The following is a 24,008-nucleotide window of genomic DNA, read 5'->3' as shown; positions in this document are numbered from 1 at the left end:
TAGTCTCCCCAAAGATCCCAGGCTGACCGAGCAAGGACAATGGGAGAAGATCGCTGTAGGACTGATTGCTTAAAGAAATCAAGCAAGGTATTGATTGATTTCTTCCGGTGTGCAGAGGACTGTACTAAGTGCTTGGGAGTGTTCGCTATAATAGAGTTGGTAGACGTGTTCCCTAACCACAGGGAGCCTACAGTCTAAAGGCGGAGACAGACACTAACAAATGAATATAGTACAGATTGAGTATGTAAGTTCTGTGGGGATGAGGGTGAGGTGATAAGCAAGGTTTGAGGGGGTTAGCCTTTCTGTTTGACAGCCAGTATTCACTGCTTTTCATGTTGGTTTGCTAAGATACTTAGTTTTCCTCAGATCATTTTTAGCCACAAGAAATGACAGACCAACAAACACTAGACAGTAACAAACTCAGAGAAGTGGGAGCAGGCTATTCTTCCCTCCTTCAAAGCCTTATTGAAGGCACATCTCCCCCAAGAGGCCTTCCCTGACTAAGCCCTCTTTTCCTCTTCTCCCACTCCCTTCGGCATCACCTTGACTTGCTCCCTTTATTCATCCCCCTTCCCCCCGCCTCAGCCCCACAGCATGCCTGTAGTTTTATTTATTTATATTAATAATAATAATAGCATTTATTAAGCGCTTACTATGTGCAAAGCACGGTTTTAAGTGCTGGGGAGGTTATAAGGTGATCAGGTTGTCCCATGGGGTGCTCACAACCTTAATCCCCATTTTACAGATGAGGTAACTGAGGCCCAGAGAAGTTAAGTGACTTGCCCAAAGTTACACAGCTGACAAAAAATTCTAGACTGTGAACCCTTCTAGACTGTGAGCCCACTGTGGGGTAGGGACCATCTCTATATGTTGCCAACTTGTACTTCCCAAGCACTTAGTACAGTGCTCTGCACACAGTAAGCACTCAATAAATACAATTGAATGAATGAATGAAAGTGGTGGAGCAGAATTTGAACCCATGACCTTTGACTCCAAAGCCTATGCTCTTTCCACTGAGCCACGCTGCTTCACGTGACTGTCTAATGTCTGTCTTCCCCTCTAGACTGTAAGGTCGTTGTGGGTGGGAAATGTGTCAACCATATTGTACTCTCCCAAGTGCTTAGTACAATGCCCTGCACAAAGGAAGCGCTCAATAAATACAATTGACTGGCTGACTAGAGAGTTTATTTCTGCTGTCCCAATTATTCAGGAATGGCCCCACGGAGACCTTTTGGCATCCATTTTCCAGGCTGGATTTCAGATTTTACTTCTTTCTAGTCTAGTGATATTTCTCTTTCTTCCTTCTCTCCCTCAAAATGATGATACTCCTACTCTGCCATCCCATCCCTGGCTGCCAATGCGGATTGGCAAAGCCCGATCCCATGAATGACCAAGAAGTGCTAGTGAAGAGGACATTCACTTTTTGGAATGCTTCATCCCCTAAGGACAACCTGGCTCCATTCCAACCTCCCGATCCTGGTTCAGGCCAGGGAAGGCTAGAGTTCACGCTGCTTTGAACCTGCCCACGACAGCCCCATTTAGAGGATCCTGGGGAAACTGTCTCCATTCTGGCTTGGTTTCAGCCCATCCCCACAGAAAAACCTACCTGATCCCTGGGTTCCCACCGAGGCAGACAGAACTTCAGACACTGAGCATGGGGCTGGGAGTCAGAAGGAACTGGGATCTAACCCTGGCTCTGCTACATGTCTGCTGTGTGACTCTGGACAAGTCATTTCACTTCTCTGGGCCTCAGTGACCTCATCTGTAAAAAATGGAGATTTAGGATTTGAGCCCAAGGTGGGACAGGGACTGTGTCCAATCTGATTAACTTGTGTGTACTTTAGCTCTAAGAACAGTGCTTGGCACATAGAACTTAACTTAACAAGTACTATAATTATTATGGGTATTATTATACTGTAGAGGAAAAAGACTTTGACTCTGTGTGAGTGCGAAGAGCAAGGGAGCCAGGGGACATAGATTCTTATCTCAACTCAGCCACTGGCTGTCTGTGGGTCACAATACCACAATTATCATCATCATTATTATTACAAGTATTACCAAAGCCTGCAGCTGGGTCTAGTGGGTTACTGAAGGCTAGACTGTAAGCTCATTACGGGCAGGGAACCTGTCTAATTCTGCTGCACTGTACTCCCCCAAATGCTTAGTACAGTGCACTTTACATAATAAAAATATTAATAATGGTATTTGTTTAGCGCTTACTATGTGCCAAGCACCGTTCTAAATGCTGGAAGAGATACAAGGTAATCAGATTGTCCCACATGAGGCTCACAGTCTTAATTCCCATTTTACAGATGAGGTCACTAGGCCTTCCCAGACTGAGCCCCTTCCTTCCTCTCCCCCTCGTCCCCCTCTCCATCCCCCCCATCTTACCTCCTTCCCTTCCCCACAGCACCTGTATATATGTATATATGTTTGTACATATTTATTACTCTATTTATTTATTTATTTTACTTGTACATATCTATTCTATTTATTTTATTTTGTTAGTATGTTTTGTTTTATTCTCTGTCTCCCCCTTTTAGACTGTGAGCCCACTGTTGGGTAGGGACTGTCTCTATATGTTGCCAACTTGTACTTCCCAAGCGCTTAGTACAGTGCTCTGCACAGAGTAAGTGCTCAATAAATACAATTGATTGATTGATTGAGGCACAGAGAAGTGAAGTGACTTGCTCAAAGTCACACAGCTGACAAGTGGCAGAGCTGGGATTAGAGCTCTGACTCCCAAGCCTGTGCTCTTTCCACTGAGCCACACTGCTTAGGTGCTCAATAAATATGATCGATTGATTCTTTGGCTCTAGATGGCTGAAAAAATTCAAGTGTGGGGGGCTGGTTGGTCTCATCACTGACTTCCTCCTGGCCCAGGGTTACTTTTAATGTCCAAGAAGGCCAGCCAGAAAGGAAGAAACCTGTGATGGAGAAGGGGAACTCATGAAACAGCAGGCACTTTGTCCAACTCAACTCAACTGATGGGTAAAAATAAATAAACCCGTGGAAGAGGAATGAGGATCTTTGATGGTAGAACAGCTCAGAAAGCAGCATGGCAGGGTTGACAGAGCACAGGGCTGAGAGTCAGAAAGACCTGGATTCTAATCCCAGCTCCACTGCATGTTGGCTGTTTGACCTTGGGCAAGTCACTTCACTTCTCTGGCCCTCAATTACCTCATCTGAAAATAGGATAAGAGTGTGAGTCCCGTGTGCGACAGGGACTGTGTCCAACCTGATTAACTGGTATCTACCCTGGTGCTTAAAGCAGTATTTGGCACATGGTAAGCACTTAACAAGTACCATTATTATCTGTTATTGTTACGACTCCTCAAGATGCTTAGTAAGTGACATCCCAAATAAAACCCAACAAAACATACCGACCGCAGCGTTTCTGGTCAGGTCAGTGACAGACAAACAGGGAATTGCAAGTGTGAAAAGTGGCACCGCTGCCATGGCAACCAGAGAGTCGGGGGTACCAAACTGTGCAGGCAGTACCTTCAGACAGCCCCTCATAGCCCCCTGCTGTGAGCAGGGAAGGGCGAGGACCCTCCTCTGCCACCTGAAACACGTGGGCAAAACCCTACCCCCTCCACAGCACCAGAACACCTTTGTTTGATCCAACGCATTTTGATGAACAGGATTGGTTTATTCCCATCTGGGCCAGAATGTAGGCGACTCCCAATATCATCGAACAGTAACAAAACAAAACAAAAAAACCCACCAAAAAACAACCCACTTCAGACTGCAGAATAAGAACAATCTTTGTAATAAGAACGATAACTGTGGTATGTGCTCAGCACTTACTATATGCCAAAAACTGTTCTAAGCACTGGGGTAGGTACAAGAGAATCAGGTCAGACACAGCTCCTGTTCCACACGGTTTGCACAGTTTAAGTAAGAGGGGAAAACGGTACTGAATCCCCATTTTACAAATGAGGAAACAGGTACAGAGAAGTGAGGCGACTTGCCCAAGGTCACGCAGCAGAAGCAGTGTGGCCTAGTGGACTGAGCATGGAGTCAGAAGGACCTGGGATCTCATCCCAGCTCCATTATTTGTCTGTTATGTGACCTTGGTCAAGTCACTTAACTTCTCAGTGCCTGTTGCCTCATCTGTCAAATGGGGGTTAAGACTATGAGCCCCTCCGGGACAGGGACTGTGTCCAACCTAACTTGTATCTACCTAACTGCTTAGTACAGTGCCTGGCACATACATAGTAAGCTCTCCACCACTAGTCTGCAGTGTGACCTTGGGCATGTCACTTAATTTCCCTGTGCCTCAGTTCCACATCTGTAAAAACTGGGTATTAAGAGTGTGAGGCCAATCTGAGACAGGACTGTGTCCAACCTGATTAACTTGTATCTACCTCAGTGCTTAGAACAATGCTTGTGCATAGTAAGTGCTTAACAACTACCATAATTATTATTAGTAGTAATAATAATAAATACCATTTTTAAAAAGAGTGGTAGGGCCAGGATTAGAACCCAGGTCCCCTGCCTCCTAGGGCCGTGCTCATTTCGTAGGCCATGCTGCTTTGAGTAAACATGGCCTCCCTTCCCACCGCTCCCCTGCCTCTCTCAGATCCACAGGCCCCAGACCCATGTACCACTATCAGACAGATCCACTGAAAATCTGAATAAAGGGAGCAAGTCAGGGTGTTGCAGAAGGGAATGGGAGAAAATGGGAGACAATGACAAAGATCTCCCCCTTTCCTAGAGGTCACCAACAAGATCCAGGCTTAAAGCCAGGGAGGGTCAGAGCGAAAGAGTTAGGGCTATTAGGTGATCCAATGCTAACCAAGAGGATGGGGGTCCAGGAGACAGAAAGGAGGGTTGGGTGTCCAGTGGGCTGATCTGGAAGTGACCTTAGTCACACACAGTCTTATGTTCCTATGACTTTTGTCCTGTGGTTCAAGTGGAATCATCTGCAGGCCCCACCCACACCCCACATCCTAACGCACGTTCTGCCACACCCGACTCCACAGGCCCAGGAAAACACGTCTGCCCTACACTGCAACTATATCCAACTCAATTTGCTTGTATCCTCCCCAGAGCTTAGTACAGTGCCTGGCACACAGTAAGCGCTTAAATACCACACTTATTATGAACAGTGACAGTATGTCAGCTGTGGCATCCTCAGTGACACTGTGTCGGCCTTGGCATCCTCGATGACTACGTGTCAGCCGTGGCATCCTCGGTGACAACGTGTCAGCCATGGCATCATTCATTCAATCGTATTTATTGAGCGCTTACTGTGTGCAGAGCACTGTACTAAGCGCTTGGGAAGTACAAGTCGGCAACATATAGAGATAGTCCCTACCCAACAACGGGCGCATCCATAACGGCACTGTGTCACCGGTGGTATCCTCGAAGACATCAGCCTTGGCATCCTTATTCAATCATATTTATCGAGTGCTTACTATGCACACAGTACTGTGCTAGGTGCTTTGGAGAGTACAATACAACATTGAACAGACACCTTCCCTGCCCACATTGCGATGACATCGTGTCAGCCTTGGCAATCTCGATGTCATCGTAGCAGCCTTGGCATCCTCGGCGACATCGTGTCAGCTTTGGCATCCTCGGAAACTGAGAGTCCCCTCAGCCCTGGGATTCATCTTGCTACCACAATCACCGAAGGGCTCCCAGCCTGAGGAAACCGGTGTCATCTCTGCCAGAAGCTTGTGTCTGCTTTTAAGCATCCCCAGTCTCTGCCTGGTTTGAGAGAGCCAACGGCATGGCATTCAACTGGGACCATTTGCAGGGAAGGGATTATGGCTGAACAGGGAGCATTCGCACCAAGGAAAAAACACGCCATTTAGTGCAATCTGGGGCTCTCGGGCCAAAGGAAATTGCTCTTCAGATGTATCTCTGTGGGTCGCAGATTAAAGTTGTCCCCGGCAGGAGGGGGTTCAGAGGGATTGTAGAGGGAGACTTAACTCCACTAGAAGTAGGGCAGGAGCCTCCCAACTGGAAAGTTGCTAGTGAACCTCTAGCCGAACAGAGAGGCTGAAATTTGGGCAAACCCAGTGCCGAAGCTTGGCCCGGCCAATGGACCACCCCTGAACTTGCCCAGTGGCTCCTTGTCTCCTTCCCACCACACCCCAAAATTCCATGTAATTCTACCCATTTTTCCGTGAGTTCCAAACATCTATGCCACTTAAAAAGCAGGTGGGATCTCTGCTGAGAGGAACGGGAAATGCTCCAAACAGAAAAGCTGTTCCTGGGAAGTGATTCTCTGGGTCTCTCAGAGTCCAGACCAGAGGGTGCCTCTTGGTTTGATCATTTCTGATGATGATTCAAGTAGCAGCGTGGCCTAGTGGAAAGAGCACGGGACTGGGAGTCAGAAGGACCTGGATTCTAATGCCGTCTCTGCCACTTGCCTGAGATGGGACCTTGGCCAAGTCACATAACTTCTCTGTGCCTCAGATCCCTCGTAGGTAAAATGGGGACTGAGACTGTGAGCCCGGTACAGGACATGGACTGCGTCCAACCTCATTAGCTCGAATCTACCACAGTGCTCAGAACAGTGCCTGAAACACAGTAAATACTCAACAGATACCATAAAATAAATAACTAAATGCATAAACAATCATGCCAGCTCTCCTCCTACGGGCTAGAAAGTCACATACTCTTCATTCACAAGTTCGTATAGGGGCCGTTCTTGGGAGGCAGGTCTAGAGAAACAGGGCGATTGAATAGCTGCTATTTAAATCAGATAAACATCAAATACAGGGTGTCAGCCAACATAAAGGCTCCCTGGGACCAAGTCATTTTCAATGTCAGACCATCTTCAAGGAAACATGCCCAGTTAAAGTGAAAGTTAAATCCAAACTGCGACAAACCATTTAAATAAATGTTTCCTTCAATAACTGTCAGATTTTTAATAGATTTGTTTGCTCACATATCCTCTCCCAGCAGCAGGGATCAAATGAGGAACATTCCTTGGAATGCCTGTGGTCAGTCATTTTTCAAAGACTCATCCTTTTCCCTGTTGTTAAGGGCTTAAGCCCTTTAAATCCCCTAGAGACCGTCCATCCCAATATTTTGAACTTCACTAAGATTCGAATTAATCAGGCACCATTTGGGAGTCATCATTTGTTAATAACGTGGCAAGACCTCACGGGTTAACAAATACCACAATTATTATTAATAAAGAGTTCCACTGCTTATTCAAGTAAGGTTTGACTCCTCTTGTTGCACGGAGCCCTATTGAATGGAAGTAACTCCTGACATTTTCCGTCACCTGGGGAAATCTCTCAAGGCAGACAGGTTTTCTCCCTTGAAATTTCCTGATCCCGACACGAGTCTTACAACCATCACCGCATGACTCGAAAGCGAATGTAGCCCGCACCAACAGCAACACATTGCTTGCTCTGTATGGCGAGGCATGCAAATGGAGGGGGAGGAGATGAGAGGGGAATTCAAGGATAGGGATGAGCTCTGGCTGGGATTAAACGACTAGAAAGCACCAGTTCCTGGTATTTTTCAATAAAAATGAGAGAGATTTGTGAGCTTTAAGTCGTTCTCTCCCCACTCCCCCAGGGGCAAAAGCTTTCCCGGCCTGACTTGACCAATCATAGAAGCTGAAAGTTTGAGACTCTTTTCTAAGTGACTTAGGAGAGGAAGCAGTGTGGCTCAATGGAAAGAGCCCGGGCTTGGATGTCAAAGGTCATGGGTTCAAATCCAGCCTCTGTCAATTGTCAGCTGTGTGACTTTGGGCAACTCACTTCACTTCTCTGTGCCTCAGTTACCTCATCTGTAAAATGGGGATGAAGACTGTGAGCCCCCCCGGTGGGACAACCTGATCCCTTGTATCCTCCCCAGCGCTTAGAGCAGTGCTTTGCTTTGAACATAGTAAGCGCTTAACAAATGTCATTATTATTATTATGCTCTCCTATACTTTGCCGGGGGTGGAATCGGTGGTAAAATATTTGGAAGGCTCAGTCATGTGAAGACTCGTGAATTCCTTATTCGGTTGCAGTGAGGCACTTGGGGTTTTCCTTTAAGCAGCTGAAGAATGGGAAAAACGAGGAACTTTCTTAGGGGACCTGGTACTCAACATCTCCCCTCCCAGGGGACAGCGGCAAAATCGGGGTTGGGGGACTCTTCCACTTCCAGCCGGGTCCGAGGGGCTTATTTGGGTCACATTGAGCTGCCCCCTTGGTGGGAGGGGGCAGGGGTGAGGAATAGTTGGCAGAAATGAAATGAAATGAAATAGTTGACAGAAATGAAAGCTTCCCATGGAGACCCCAGCCCCACAAATCTTTTGTATAATAATAATAATAATGATAGCGTTTGTGAAGTGTTAAGCACTGTTCTAAGCGCTGGGGAGGATAAAGGGAATCAGGTTGTCCCACGTGGGACTCACAGCCTTTATCCCCATTTTACAGATGAGGGAACTGAGGCCCAGAGAAGTTAAGTGACCTGCCCAAGGTCACACAGCACACAAGTGGCGGAACTGGGATTAGAACCCAAAACCTCTGACTCCCAAGCCCAGGCTCTTTCCACTGAGCCATGTATAGGAGCCCAACAGTCCTTCTTGGTCCTGGGAGAGGCTGGATAAGGAACGGGATGGGGTGGGGATTTCAGGGGTGGAGGGGGAGGAATGGGTAGAGCCCGGGCCTGGGCGTCCCAATGTCATGGGTTCTAATCCTGCCTCTACCACTTGTCTGCTGTGTGACCTGGGGCGAGTCACTTTACTTCTCTGGGCCTCAGTACCCTCATCTGTAAAATGAGGTTTGAGACTGTGGGCCCCATGTGGGGCAGGGACTGTGTCCAACCCGATTTGCTTGTCTCCACTTAAGTGCTTAGTACTGTGCCTGGCACATAGTAAGTGCTTCATGAATAATAATAATAATAATAATAATAATAATAATAATAATAGTAGTAATAATAATAATAATCCAGGCTCTGCCAGTCATCTGCCTTTTGACCTTGGTCAAACCCTTTCACTTCTAGAGGCCTCAGTTCCCTCATCTGGAAAATGGGGGTGAAGACGGTGAGCACCACTAGGGACCCCCCCCCCCGATGACCTCGTGTCTCCCTCCAGCACTTAGAACAGTGCTCAGCACATAGTGCTTAACCCAGACCATCAGTATTTATTATCAGCGCTTAGAACAGGGCTCGGCACATAGCGCTTGAGAAGCAGTGTGGCTTAGTGGAAAGAGCACAGAGGTTGTGGGTTCTAATCCCGGCTCTGCCCCTTATTAGCTGTGTGACTTTAGGCAAGTCACTTCACTTCTCTGTGCCCCAGTTCCCTCATCTGTAAAATGGGGATTAAGATTGTGAGCCCCACGTGGGACAACCTCATTACCTTGTCTCTATCCCAGCACTTACAACAGTGCTTCACACAGAGTAAGTGCATAACAAATGCCGATATTATTATTGTTATAATAGCACTTAACCCAGACCATCATTATTGATTATCAGCAGTTAGAACAGAGCTCGGCACATAGTCAGTGCTTGACTCTGGCTGTCCCTATTGATTATCAGCTCTTAGAACAGTGCTCAGCACATAGCTCTTGACAGAGACCATCCTTATTGATTATCAGCACTTAGAATAATGCTGGACACAAAGTGCTTGACTCAGACCATCCCTATTGATTATCAGTGCTTAGAACAGTGCTGGGCACATAGCTCTTGACCCAGACCATCCTTATTGATTCTCAGCGCTTAGAACAGTGCTCGGCACATTGATTTTAATGCAGACCATTCTTATTGGTTATCAGCGCTTCGAAGAGTGCTGGGCACAAAGCGCTTGAGCAGGACCATGGTTGTGGATTCACGGCAGTTAGAAGAGTGCTAGGCATGTAGTGAGTGGCTCATTCATTCATTCAATCGTATTTATTACTTCTACTAATAATAATGTTGGTATTTGTTAAGTTCTTATTATATGCCAAGCACTGTTCTAAGCGATGGGGAGGATACAAGGTAATTAAGTTGTCCCACATGGGGCTCCCAGTCTTCATCCCTATTTTCCAGATGAGGGAAGTGCCCAGAGAAGTGAAGTGACTGGGCCAAAGTCACACAGCTGACAAGAGGCGGAGTCGGGATTAGAACCCACGACCCCTGACTCCCAAGCCCGGACTCTTTCCGGTAAGCCACATATTGAGCACTTACTGTGTGCAGAGCACTGGACTAAGCGCTTGGAAAGCACAATACAGCAATAGAGACAATTCATTTATTTAATTGTGTTGATTGAGCGTTTACTGTGTGCAGAACACTGTGCTAAGCGCTTAGAAAGTACAATTCCCCAACCAAACCCTCGTTTAATGCATTCATTCAATCGTATTGACTGAGCGCTGACTGTGTAAAAAGCACTGGACTAATCGCTCCACAATACAGCCATAAAGAGAAACAATTTATTTATTCAATCGTATTGATTGAGTGCTTACTGTGTGCAGAGCACTGTGCTAAGCGCTTGGGAAGTACAAATGGGCAACAGATAGGGACGGTCCCTACCCAACAAAGGAGCACAGTCTGGAAAGGGGAGGGGGTTGCTCTGGCCCCGGGTTAATAATAACAACAATGGCATTTGTTAAGCGCTTACTAGGTGCCAAGCACTGTTCTAAACACTGGGGGGTGGGGTGGGGAAAATACACGCACTGGCCTAATAACAATAATAACAACGATGGCATTTGTTAAGCGCTAACTAGGTGCCAAGCACTGTTCTAAGCACTGGGATAGATACAAGGGAATCAGGTTGTCCCACATGGGGGCTCCCAGTCTTCATCCCCATTTAACCAGGTGAGGGAAACTGAGGCCCAGAGAAGTGAAGTGACTTGCCCAAAGTCACCCAGCTGACAAGCGGCGGAGCCGACATTAGAACCCACGACCTCTGACTCCCAAGCTCGCGCTCTTTCCGCTAAGCCACGTATTGAGCGCTTACTGTGTGCAGGACACTGGACTAATAATAATAATAATAATAAATTATGCCATCTGTTAAGCGCTTACTATGTGCCAAGCACTGTTCTAAGCGGCGGGGGGGAATACAAGGTGATCAGGTTGTCCCACATGGGGGCTCCCAGTCAATCCCCATTTTCCAGATGAAGGAACTGAGGCCCAGAGGAGTGAAGTGACCCACTGTTGGGTAAGGACCGTCTCTATATGTTGCCAACTTGTACTTCCCAAGCGCTTAGTACAGTGCTCTGCACACAGTAAGCGTTCAATAAATACGATTGAATGAATGAAGTGACTGTCCCAAAATCACCCAGCTGACAAGCGGCGGAGTCGGGATTAGAACCCACGACCTCTGACTCCCAAACCCGCGCTTTTTCCGCTAAGCCACTTATTGAGAGCTTACTATGTGCAGAGCACTGGACGAATAATAATAATAATAATAATAGCATTTGTTAAGCGCTTATTAGGTGCCAAGCACTGTTCTAAACGCTGGGGCGGGGGGAGATACACGCACTGGACTAATAACAATAATAATAATGATGACATTTGTTAAGCGCTTACTAGGTGCGAAGTACTGTTCTAAGAGCTGGGGAGGTTACAAGGTGATCAGGTTGTCCCACGGGGGGCTCCCATTCTTAATCCCCATTTTACAGATGAGGTCACTGAGGCATAGAGAATAATAATAATGATGGCATTTGTTAAGCGCTTACTAGGTGCCAAACACTGTTCTAAGCGCTGGAATAGGTACAAGGGAATCAGGTTGTCCCACATGGGGGCTCCCAGTCTTCATCCCCATTTGACAGATGAGGGAACTGAGGCTCAGAGAAGTGAAGTGAGGGGCCCAAAGTCCCCCAGCTGACCAGCGGGGGAGCCGGGTTATTGATGGTGGTGGTGAGGGTGATTCATTCATTCATTCCATCGTATTTATTGAGCGCTTCCTGTGTGCAGAACACTGGACTAAGCGCTTGGGAAGTACAAGTTGGCAACATATAGAGACGGTCCCTACCCACCAATCAATCAATCGTATTTATTGAGCGCTTACTATGTGCAGAGCACTGTACTAAGCGCTTGGGACGTACAAGTTGGCAACATATAGAGACAGTCCCTACCCAACAGCTCACAGTCACCAGCGGGAAGCAGCGTAGCTCGGTGGAAAGAGCCCGGGCTTTGGAATCAGGGGTCATGGGTTCGAATCCCGGCTCTGCCAGTTGTCAGCTGTGTGACTTTGGGCAAGTCACTTAAGTTCTCTGGGCCTCAGTGACCTCCTCTGCAAAATGGGGGTGAAGACTGTGAGCCCCCCGTGGGACAACCCGATCTCCTTGTAACCTCCCCAGCGCTTGGCACATAGTAAGCGCTTAGCAAATGCCATCGTTGTTGTCATCAATGGAAGGGGGAGACAGACAAGAGCAGGGAACATGGTGATGGTGGCGGGGGCCAGGGGTGCCGCCCTCCCCGCCGTCACCTGCATCGTGGGCGCGGGTCCGGGCGCGGTCTCTGAGGGCGTGGATGAAGTCGAGGCAGTGCTGATGCTCCACCGCCCCGCTGGAGCACAGGTCGGCCAGCAGCCGCAGCGCCCTGTGGCACAGCTCGTCCTCCCTGGCAGCGGGCATGGCCCCCCAGCATCGTCGCCCGGGGCCCCGGCCGGCCCCGCGCTGCCCCCGGCCGGGGCATGGGGCACGGCCCGGCCCGCCGTCCCAGCCCCGAGCCCCCTGGCACCGCTCGCCCGAGCTGGGGCTCTCCCTGCCCGCCGCGCCCAGGGGACGGGCCGGGGACCGGGGAGCGCCGGCCACCGGCCACGGGCAGGAGGGGGACCCGGCCACGGGCAGGAGGGGGACCCGAAGAGACGCCTCCCCTCTCCTCGCCCTCCCTCCCTCCTTTCCACTTCCCTCCTCTCCCCTTCTCTCCTTCCCTTCCTTCCCCTCCCCTCTTCTCTCCTCCCCTTTCTCCTCCCTCCTTTCCACTTCCCTCCCCTTCTCTCCTTCCCCCTCCTCTCCTCCCCTTTCTCCTCCCTCCTTTCCACTTCCCTCCCCTCTACTTCCCTCCCCTCCTCTCCTCCCTCCCCTCCTTCTCCTTCCTCCTTTCCACTTCCCTCCCCTCCTCTCCTTCCCTCTTCTTTCTTTCCTCGCCCCCTCTTCTCTCCCCCTCCCTCCTTTTCACTTCCCTTTTCTCTCCCCTTCTCTCTTCTTTCTTTCCTCGCCCCTCTTCCCTCCCCCCCCTCCTTTTCACTTCCCTCCCCCTCCCTCCTTTTCACTTCCCTCCCCCTTCCTCCTTTTCACTTCTCTCCCCCCTCCCTCCTTTTCACTTCCCTCCCCCCTCCCTCCTTTTCACTTCCCTCCCCCCTCCCTCCTTTTCACTTCCCTCCCCCCTCCCTCCTTTTCACTTCCCTCCCCTCCCTCCTTTTACTTCCCTCCCCCCTCCTTCCTTTTCACTTCCCTCCCCTCCACTTCCCCTTCCTCTCCTCTTCCTTCCCCTCCTCTCCCCTTCCTTTCCCTCTCCTCCCTTTCTATCGCCTCTTCTCTTCTCCCTCCTTTCCACTTCCCTCCCCTCCTCTCCTTCCCTCTCTCTTTCTTTCCCCTCTTCTCTCCTCCCCTCTTTCTCCTCCCTCCTTCCCACTTCCCTCCCCTCCTTCCCACTTCTCTCTTTCCTCTCCCCTCCCCTTCTCTCCTCCCTCCCTCCTTTTCCTCTCCCCTCCTCCTCTCTCCCCCTCCCTCCTTTTCACTTCCCTCCCCTTCTCTCCCCTCTTTTCTCCTTCCCTCCCTCCTACTCTCTCTCCTCCTCTCCCCTTCCCTCCTACTCTCTCTCCTCCTCTCCCCTTCCCTCCTCTCCCTTTCCTTCCCCCTCCTCTCTTTTCCTCCTCTCCCCTCCCCTTTCCTCTCCTTTCCTCCTCTTCCCCTCCCTCCCCTCTCCTTCTCTCCTCTTTTCCCCTTCACTTCTCCCCTTCCCTCTTCCTCTCCTCTCTCCTCTCCCCCACCTCTTCCCTCCTTTCCCCTTCAAGGCAAACTGGGGCTGGACCTGTTCGGCCTGAAAAGTAAACCCGATCTCCCCTCTCATTCATTCATTCACCCATTCAATCGTATTTACTGAGAGCTTACTGTGTGCAGAGCTTGGGAGAGTATAACATAAACAGACACATTCCCTGCCACTGCGAGCAGGCAGGCTTTCTTCTCCCCTCTCCTCCCCACCAAGGCTGGAGGCCAGACACAGAGAAGGGCAGGGTGAGGAAAGCTGGACTCCCTTCTTCTCAATAATACTGTGCCAAACACTGCTCTAAGCAGTGGATGATAATAATTGAGGTATTCGTTGAGCTTACGGTATGCAAAACACTGTACTAAACACTTGGTTTAGTACAATACAATATGAGAAAGAACAGAAACATTCCCTGTGCACAACGAGCTCACAAATCAATCACAGTCCCTATCCCATAAGCTAAGCAGAAGAGAGAAAAGGTATTGAATCCCCATTTTATAGATGAGGAAATTGAGGCCTTGGGAAGTGAAGTGATACAACCAAGGTCACACAGCAGGCAAGTGGTAGAGACAGGATTAGACTAATAATAATAAGTGTGGCATTTGTTAAGCACTTACTGTATGCCAGGCATCATACTAAGCAGCATACTGAGAAGCAGCATGGCTCAGTGGAAAGAGCATGGGCTTGGGAGTCAGAGGTCATGGGTTCTAATCCCTGCTCTGCCACTTGTCAGCTGTGTGACTTTGGGCAAGCCACTTAACTTTTCTGGGCCTCAGTGACCTCATCTGTAAAATGGGGAATAAGATTGTGAGTCCCACAAGGGACAACCTGATCACCTTGTATCCTCCCCAGTGCTTAGAACAGTGCTTTCCACATAGTAAATGCTTAACAAATACCAAAATTATTATTATCATTATTTCTAAGCACTGGGGTGGATACAGGCAAATCAGGCTGTTCACTGTTTCTGTCCCACATGGGGCTCACAGTCTTAATCCCCATTTGACAGATGAGGTAACTGAAGCACAGAGAAATGAAGTGACTTGCCCAAGATCACAGAGCAGACAAGCGGCAGAGCTGGGATGAGAACCCAAGTTCCCCAGGCCTGTGCTCTTTCCACTAGGCCATGCTGCTTCTCCATCTGCCCCAGCTTTCAAAATAGGACTGGAAAAGCCAAAAACCTTAGTAGGGGATTGAGGAATTTGAAGCTTTCGCTTTCCTGGTTGTGGCAGAAGGGGGGAAACGTCAGTCTTTGGTTTTAGTAGGAAGCAAATCAGAACCAATTAGCCAATGCATTTATCTATATCTGTGTGGAGATGGGATGATTAATAGACACTCAGCCATCCCTTGTGTTCAGAGATGCAGCTGATGGTGAATGATACCCAGGTGTAAGCAGGCTCTGAAAATCTTCCTGGTACTTTCACGTCATAGACATCAGGGCTTGGGAGGAAGGGAAGAATCTCTGCTACCCAGCTGCCACTTATAGGTGGCTTAGGTTTCCAGAGCTGATTGATTAATTGGTTAAGGAGCTGACAGCCCCATCCCTCCCCTCATCCCCTCTGGATGCGTCTGGAACCCAGCATCGTCCCACACAGGTGCCGGCTCCCAGGATTTTCCTCCATGTCGCTGTGGCAAGAGTTGAAATCCTAGAAGAGCACTGTATTAAGCTCTTGGGAGAAGTAGACAAGATACCTGCCCTGAAGGACCTTATAATCTCAAATATCTATCGAGCCCCTGCCCTATATGGGGATTGCAATTAAAGGAGCATGACCTAGTGGAAAAAGCACAGTCCTGGAAGTCAGAGGACCTGGGTTCTAAACTTGGATCTACCACTTGTCCGCTGTATGACCATCGGCAAGTCACTTAACGTCTCCATTTCTTCAACTGAAAAATGGGGTTTCATTTTCTCCCTCCTACTTATTAGACTGTAAATGCCATGTGGAACAGGAACTGCATCCGACCTTGTATCTACCCCAGCGCTTAGAAGAGTGCTCATGTCCTTCCCCTGGCCTGGAATGCCCTCCCTCCACACATCCACCAAACTAGCTCTCTTCCTCCCTTCAAAGCCCTACTGAGAGCTCACCTCATTCAGGAAGCCTTCCCAGACTGAGCCCCCTTTTTCCTCTCCTCTTCCCCATCACCCCCCTCTGCCCTACCCCCTTCCCCTCCCACAGCACTTGTATATATTTGTTCAGATTTATTACTCTATTTATTTTACTTGTACATATTTACTACTCTATTTTGTTAATGATGTGCATACAGCTATAATTATATTTATTCCAATGATTTTGACACCTGTCTACATGTTTTGTTTTGTTGTCTGCCTTCTCCTTCTAGACTGTGAGCCCGTTGTTGGGTAGGGACCATCTCTATATGTTGCTGATTTGTACTTCCCCAGCGCTTAGTACAGTGCTCTGTACACAGTAAGTGCTCAATAAATACGATTGAATGAATGAATTTTCTCCCTCCTACTTATTAGACTGTGAACTCCATGTAGAACAGGGACTGCATCTGACCTTGTATCTACCCCAGCACTTAAAAGAGTGCTTGACACATAGGAAGCACTTAATGAATACCATAAAACAAGAGGGAGAGAGAATAGGTATTTTATCCACATTTTACCAATGAGGAAACTGAGGCCCGGAAGGGTTGTGACTTGCCCAGGATCACAGAGCATGTCAGTGGCAGACCAGGGACTAGAACCAGAGTCTGTCAACTCCTACTCTTGTGCTCTTCATTCATTCATTCAATCGTATTTATTGAGCACTTACAGTGTGCAGAGCACTGTACTAAGCACTTGGAAAGTACAAGTTGGCAACATATAGAGATGGTCCCTACCCAACAACAGGCTCACAGTCTAGAAGGGGGAGAGAGACAACAAAACATAACATGTGGACAGGTGTCAAGTCATCAGAACAAATAGAATTAAAGCTAAATATACAATGCTAGTGCTCTTTTCACTAGGCCTTGCTGCCTGGCATAGGGCTAAAGGTACAGGTGAAAGAGATGTCCAAATTAGAGGGCAGTGTGGGAATCCCGGGGGTGGGGTGGCTTGGGATACCCTCTTCGAGCCTTAACTGCCCCAGGAGGGCTGGGTTGGCTCCACATTTGAGGATCTTTCACTGGGATGATAGAGTAAAATAAGAAGCATACCAACCTAGTGAGAAGCAGCATGTCCTAGTGGATAGAGCACAGGCCTGGGGGTCAGAAGGAGCTGGATCTGCCACTTGTCAGCTGCGTGACCTTGGGCAAGGCACTTCACTTCTCTGGGCCTCAGTTCCCTCATCTGTCAAATGTGGATTAAGATTATGAGCCCTGTGTGGAACAGGGACAGTGTCCAACCCAATTTGTTTGTATCTACTCCAGTGCCCATCACATAGTATTCATTCATTCAGATATATTTACTCAGGGCTAAATGTGCAAAGCACCGTACTTAGCGCTTGGGAGAGTACAATATAACACCAAATAGACACAGTCTAGGCCCACACTGTGCTCATGGTAAACATTTAACAAATGCCTCAATTACTATTATTATTATTAGTGGAAATCTGTGGGTTTAAAAGGGCTCTGGAGAGGGTTAGTTGGCTGAGACCAGATTTCTCTTCCCCTCAGCCTGTTGAGAGATTCACAAGCCACCAGCTCAATCCCATGTAAAGCCCTCAAGATGGATCACAGATTCCCTCTGAACAGCCTGGTGGGGACTCAGGGCCAGCCTCAACCTCTGTGGGCACCTTGGTCTACCAAACTCACCCTCACTCAGGGGGGATGACTGCACCTGTGCGTGGAACTTGACGATTAGTAGCCCCTGATCGGAGGTTTAAGTTTAATTTATTTAATAATTATGGTATTTTTAAGTGCTTACTATGTGCCAGGCACTGTACTAAGCGGTGGGGTGGACACCAGCAAATGGGGTTGGACACAGTCCCTATCCCATGGTGGGGCTCACAGTCATAACCCCGATTTTACAGATGAGGGAATTGAGGCATGGAGAAGTAGCATGGCTTAGTGGAAAGAACCCGGGTTTGGGAGTCAGAGGATGTGAGTTATAATCCCAACCCTGCCACTTGTCTGCTGTGTGGCCTTGGGCAAGCCACTTAACTTCTCTGTGCCTCAGTTACCTGATCTGTAAAATGGGGATTAAGACCGTGAGCCCCACATGGGACTATCTGATTACCTTGTATCTACCCAAGCACTTAGAACAATGCTTGGCACATAGTAAGTGCTTAATAAATACAATTATTATAACTATTATTATTATTAAATGACTTGCCCAAGGTCACCCAGCCAGCAACTGGAGGAGCTGGGAATAGAACCCATGACCTCATGATTCCCAGACCTGTGCTATATCCATTATGCCATGCTGCTTCTCAGTAATTTAATTTCATTATTGTATTTATGGGCTATATTTTAGGGAAGCAGCATGGCTTACGGATAGAACACAGGTCTGGGAGTCAGAAGGACCTGGGTTCTAATCCTAGCATCACCACTTACCTGCTGAGTGAACTTGAGAGTGTCACTTCACTTCTCTGTATCACAGTTACCTCATCTGTAAAATGGGATTAAGACTATGAGCCTCATGTGGGACAGGAACTGGGTCCAACCTAAGTACAAGATAATGAGGTCTGGCAGAATCTCGGTCCCATACTGTGTCCGCAATCTAAAAAGGAGGCAAAGCAGATAAGTTACCCCTCATTTTACAGATGGAGGCTCAGAGGGGTTAGGTGACTGATCCAATGTCACACAGCAGGAAAGTGGCAGAGCCAGGATTAGAATCCAGGAATTCGGGACCCTGTCTCTTAGTTTTTCCATGAGACAAGAGGGAGCAGAGAAGTATTTGCCCCTTTTAGTGGGTTGCTTGGCTTTTCTCTATAATAATGATGGCATTTGTTAAGTGCTAACTATGTGCAAAGCACTGTTTTAAGCGCTGGGGGGGATAGAAAGTGATCAGGTTGTCCCACGTGGGGTTCACAGTCTTAATCCACATTTTACAGATGAGGTAACTGAGGCCCAGAGAAGTTAAGTGACTTGCCCAAAATCACACATCTGACAAGTGTCAGAGCTAGGATTAGAACCCATGACCTCTGGCTCCCAAACCAGTGCTCTTTCCACTGAGCCACACTGCTTCTCTGCTGCCTGGGAGCTAAAATTTTCCAATCAATGCTTAAGCAGTGTCTTGATCTAGACAGAAGCAGCATGGTGCAATGGATAGAGCATGGGTTTGGGAGTCAGAAGGTCATGAGTTCTAATCCCTGCTCTGCCACTTGTCTCCTGTGTGACCTGGGGCAAATCACTTCACTTCCCAGTTACCTCATCTGTTAAATAGGGATGAAGACTGTGACCGTGAAGACTGGGCCTTTAATTTTTTTCCCCATCTCTCTTGGCCTCTAGCTTTCTCCAATTCTTTCTGTCTCGATGCCAATCTCTACCTCTCCCCACCTTCCTTTTTCTTTTTCTGTTTGCACAGAGAGAGAGTGTGTGTATAAATATTGCACCAAGAATATTCCCAAGGACCAGGAACTTCCTCTCCAGTTCAATCTTCCCTTTGGTTTCAAATATTCCCCCAGAGAATATGCTTGAGGACATTTAGTCTTTCTGTGGGCCTAGAATGGTAATTTTTTACTCCGACTCAGGAGTCCACTCTATGAAGGGGAATTCACTCAATCATATTTATTGAGTGCTTACTGTGTGCAGAGCACTGTACTAAGTGATTGGGAGAGTACAATGCAACAACAGACACATTCCCTTCCCACAAGCTTACAGTCTTGAGGGGAATTCTACCTTACTGAAGGGAGCCACATGGCCTAGTGGAAGGAGCATGAGTCTAGGAGTTAGGAGATCTGGTTTCTAGTCACCTCTCTGCCACTTGCCTTCTGGATGACCTTGGGCAAGTTGTTTAACTTCTCTGTGCCTCAGTTTCCATGTCTTAAAATGGGGATTCAATTCAACAGGTGTTCTCTCTCCCTTTAAGTTGTGAGCCCATATGGGAAAGGGTCTGTGTCCAGATGATCTCTATATCTTTGCATTTAGTTAACTATTTGGCACATAATAAGAGCACTTAACGAATACCACACATTTATTATTACCCTCAGGTTGCAATCTGAGCAGAAACAGTAATCTGATGTTAATTGCCTAAGAAGTCCATGCTGATATTTTGAATCTGAGCTTTGCAAAGGGTGGCTTTCGGTCTGTTAGGTTTACAAACACTCACCTTATCTATATCCTGACTTTCCCAGTGTTTCTCCATTACAGGATTTCATGAAAAAAAAATACATTCCCCCAGGCCAGAATGATCAAATTGAGAGTGACCATGATTACAGGATCATTTTCAGCTACACTCAGTCTCCTGAGTGCTTAACAGATACCACAGTCATTACTGAATCTGGGCTGGGATTGATTTGTTTCTTCCTGGGTTCTCTATCATGCATGCCATACGAAAGTGTGTCTAGGATAACTCTTAGCAATCTTGACAGACAATTGGAGGTTTTCAGAACAAATTCCAACAATTCTATGGTTTAAATCCACATCTTGGATTCTGCCCTGCCATACAACATTTTTATAATAATTAAAATGATAGTAACAATGATTGTGGTATTTTTAAGCACTTATGCTCCAAGCTCTGTGCTAAGTACTGTAGTGGATACAATTCAATCAGTATCAAATTTCCACAATTCCCCTTCCAAGAATGCGGCGGGCACTGTATTTAAATCCGGTATGTCTAGTTCAAGCTTTCAAGACCCACAGTGTATGCTAAGGCAGCCTCGTAGGGCAGTTAAGAAAATCAATCAGTCAATTAATCAATGGTATTCATTGAGTGATTACTTTGTACACAGCGCTGAACCAAGTGCTTGGGAGAGTACAATGCGACAGATTTAGCAGACACATTCCCTGCCCAAAACAAGCTTACAGTCTAGAGAAAATGATAACAATAATATTTAAGTGCTTACTATGTGCCAAGCACTGTTTTAAGCACTGGGGTAGATAAAAGTTAATCGGGTCAGACACAGTCCATGTCCCATATGGGGCTCACAGTCTTCCTCTCCATATTACAGATGAGGTAACTGAAGCACAGAGAAGTGAAGTGACTTGTCCAAGCTGACATCCAGTGTTTAGAACAGTGCTTGGCACATAGTTAGTGCTTAACAAATACCATTATTATTATTATTGTTATGTGATGGAGCTGGGATTAGAACCCAGATCCTTCTGGCTCCCAGGCTCATGCTCTGTCCACTAAGATACACTGCACCTTTGCCAGGTATCGCAAAGGCAGTGTAATGATTCATCCAACCATCCTTCCCGCTGAAGTCCTCCAGTATTGCAAAGGCAGTGTAATGATTCATCCAACCATCCTTCCCACTGAAGTCCTCCATCCATATCTTTAGCTTGGTGTTACAGCAAGTGGTTGGGTCGCTTTCCATCTGCCTTCCCACTGATTGTTTTATAACCTGGTCGGCTTCCCCTCCCAACCCAGCAGATTGTAAGCTCCTTTAGGACAATGGGCTTTCTCACTTATCTGTACCTCTTCACTGCACCTTGTACACCAACTTCTCGGGAAATGATGTTGACTGAATGACTGAAAAAGAACAATGCCAGAGTGAGGATTTGAATTTTGAATTTCTGTTCTGCTTAAAGCCAGAATGTTTTATTCATCCCCCGTCCCAACCCGCAGCACTTATTCATTCATTCAATTAATTCATTTGATCATATTTATTGAGCGCTTACTGTGTGCAGAGCACTCTACTGAGCACTTGGAGAGTCCAATTTGGCAACAGATAGAGACGGTCCCTACCCGACAACAGGCTCACAGTCTAGAAGGGGGAGATGGGCAACAAAACAAGTAGACAGGCGTCAATACCATCAAAATAGAAAAATACAATTAGATATATAATAAAAAAGAGTAATAAGTATGCACAAATATACACAAGAGTTGTGGGGAGGGGTAGGGGGTAGGGCAGTGGGAGGGAGTGGGGGCAATGGGGAGGGGAGGAGGAGCAGAGGATAAAGGGAGGGCTCAGTCCTATGTACCTATCTGTAACATTTATAGTAATGTCTTTCTCCCCCTCTGGACTATAAGCTTGACGTGGGTGGGAAATGTGCCTGTTTATTGTTGTATTGTACTCTCCTAAGAGCTCAGTACAGTGCTCTGCATACAGTAAGCACTCAATAAATATGATTGAATGAATGAATGCTCTCCCAAATACTCAGTACAGTGCTTTGCACACAGTAAGCACTCAATAAATACGATTGAATGAATGAAAGCAAGGCTGTTCCTGGTTCAGAGCAGTGTTAGGACAGCACAGGTTTTGGTTTTTGACAGAGTAACTGGTGCTGAGCAGAACTGAGTACTTGTTAAGCGCTTACTATGTGCCAGGTACTGTACTAATCCCTGGGGTAGATACAAGCTAATCGAGTTGGACACAGTCCATGTTCCATGTGGGGCTCACAATCATAACCCCATTTTACCTGTAAGGTAACTGAAACACAAATAGTTTAAAGTGACTTGCCCAAGATGACACAATAGACAAGTGGCAGAGCTGAGATCAAAACCCAGGACCTCTGGCTCCCAGGCCTGTGCTCTGCTAGGACACTAGGACACGATGCTTCTGGATGACCTCGAGCACATCATTTAACTTCTCTGTGACTCAGTTTCCTCATCTTTACATTAGGGATTCAATTCAGCAGGTGCATCCTCTCCCTTTAAACTGCGAGCCCCATGTAGAATAAGGTCTGTATCTAAACTGACTGTCTTCTACGTATTCCTGCACAGTGGTTGGTACATAGTAAGAGCACTTAAAAAATACCACAATTATTTATTATTATTAGCAAATCTATACTTAGGCCTCCACCCATTTGATAAGAATCGGCCAAGGAGAAATACTTGTTTGGTTTATTTTGAGTGGGGGGTGGTTTCAAAGTATTTCTTAAACCCTTACTATGTGTCAAACACTGTTCTAAGCTCAGGGGAAGGTACAAGTTAATTAGGTCAGACTCAGTTCCTGTCATGGAGTTTACAGTCTAAGTAGGTGGGAGAACAGGTATTCCCATTTTACAGTTCAGGAATTTGAGACCCAGAGAAGTGAAGTGATTTGCCCAAGGTCACACAGCAAGCAATTGTCAGTGCTGGGATTAGAACCCAGGTCCTTCTAGCTCCCAGGCCTGTGCGCTCCCAGCTAGGACTTACTGCTTCTCTTCTCCCTTACCCTTAGACTCCGAGAGCAGAGTGAGACAGAGGCTGTATCCAACCTGATGATCTAATGTCTACCTCAGAGCTTTGTAAAGTTCTTAGTGCATAATAAGCACTGAACAAATACGACAGTTATTGTCATTATTATTAGCCCATGGTGAATGTTGAAGCTTTTTTGAAGATTTTAAACTTCTGCAGCAGATTTGGGATGAAGAGATGAGCTCCAAATTGCCCTAAAACATGAAGCCTGTGGGAAATCCCAGGCTCAGAATTCCTGAGATTTTTTTTAACAGTGTTTTTTCCGAGAAGTTTTGGGTGAAAACTCTCGACTCATCTGGCAGGTGAAAACAAACGACTGGCTACCTCAGATTCCCTCTTCTTCCCTTCCCACATCCCCATCCCGGAGCCTAGAATGTTTTGATGTTTATCCTTCCCTTTATGTCTGTTTCATGAGACTCTGAGAAAGCTCAACTTCCCTTTTGTTGTCAACAGCACCCATTCTTATGAATATACATGAAAATATGGCAGGAGGAAATCGCTGGTAAACAGAAGCTCTCCTTTGAAAATATAATTAGACAAGTAAATTGCAGTATGTTCAAGTTTACCCCCTAGCCAAAGGAAGACCCAATAGCCAAAACAGCATCTGTGTTGTCATTTTAGAGTGCTCTTGCAAAGTTGATCAATAACGTGGAATTATTTTGATAACAGGCCCATGGAGGGCCAACTTGATTTTCTCAAAGTGGTAACAACTGGACTCTCTCTTTGCCTGGTGGGAAACTCAGGACAAAAGCACTTAGTAAAGTGCCTGGCACAGAGTAAACACTTTGTCTGCTTGGGCAAGTGGCTTAACTTCTCTATGTCTCAGTTACCTCATCAGTAAAATGGGGATTCAGACTCCGAGCTCCATGTGGGACATGGACTGTGTCCAATGCCATTAGCTTGTACCGCCCCAGTGCTA

General features: G+C 47.2%; 1 protein-coding gene across 3 annotated transcripts in view; it reads right to left on the bottom strand.

Moving 5' to 3' along the window:
- SYT9 (synaptotagmin 9) overlaps positions 1–12,537 on the bottom strand; it is a 100,763-nt gene extending 88,226 nt beyond the window's left edge. For all 3 annotated transcript variants that reach the window (XM_038764740.1, XM_038764742.1, XM_038764739.1), the window contains exon 1: positions 12,368–12,537. In XM_038764740.1, the coding sequence (XP_038620668.1) occupies positions 12,368–12,515 (148 nt within the window). In that variant the 5' untranslated portion in view covers positions 12,516–12,537. The remainder of the gene's footprint in view (positions 1–12,367) is intronic.
- Between the last annotated feature and the right edge of the window lie 11,471 nt (positions 12,538–24,008).

Source organism: Tachyglossus aculeatus, chromosome 22 (genome assembly GCF_015852505.1).
Source record: "Tachyglossus aculeatus isolate mTacAcu1 chromosome 22, mTacAcu1.pri, whole genome shotgun sequence".
Classification (NCBI taxonomy): Eukaryota; Metazoa; Chordata; class Mammalia; order Monotremata; family Tachyglossidae; genus Tachyglossus; species Tachyglossus aculeatus.
The sequence above is the reverse complement of the archived record's forward strand: the minus strand, read 5'-3'. Positions and strand labels throughout refer to the sequence as shown.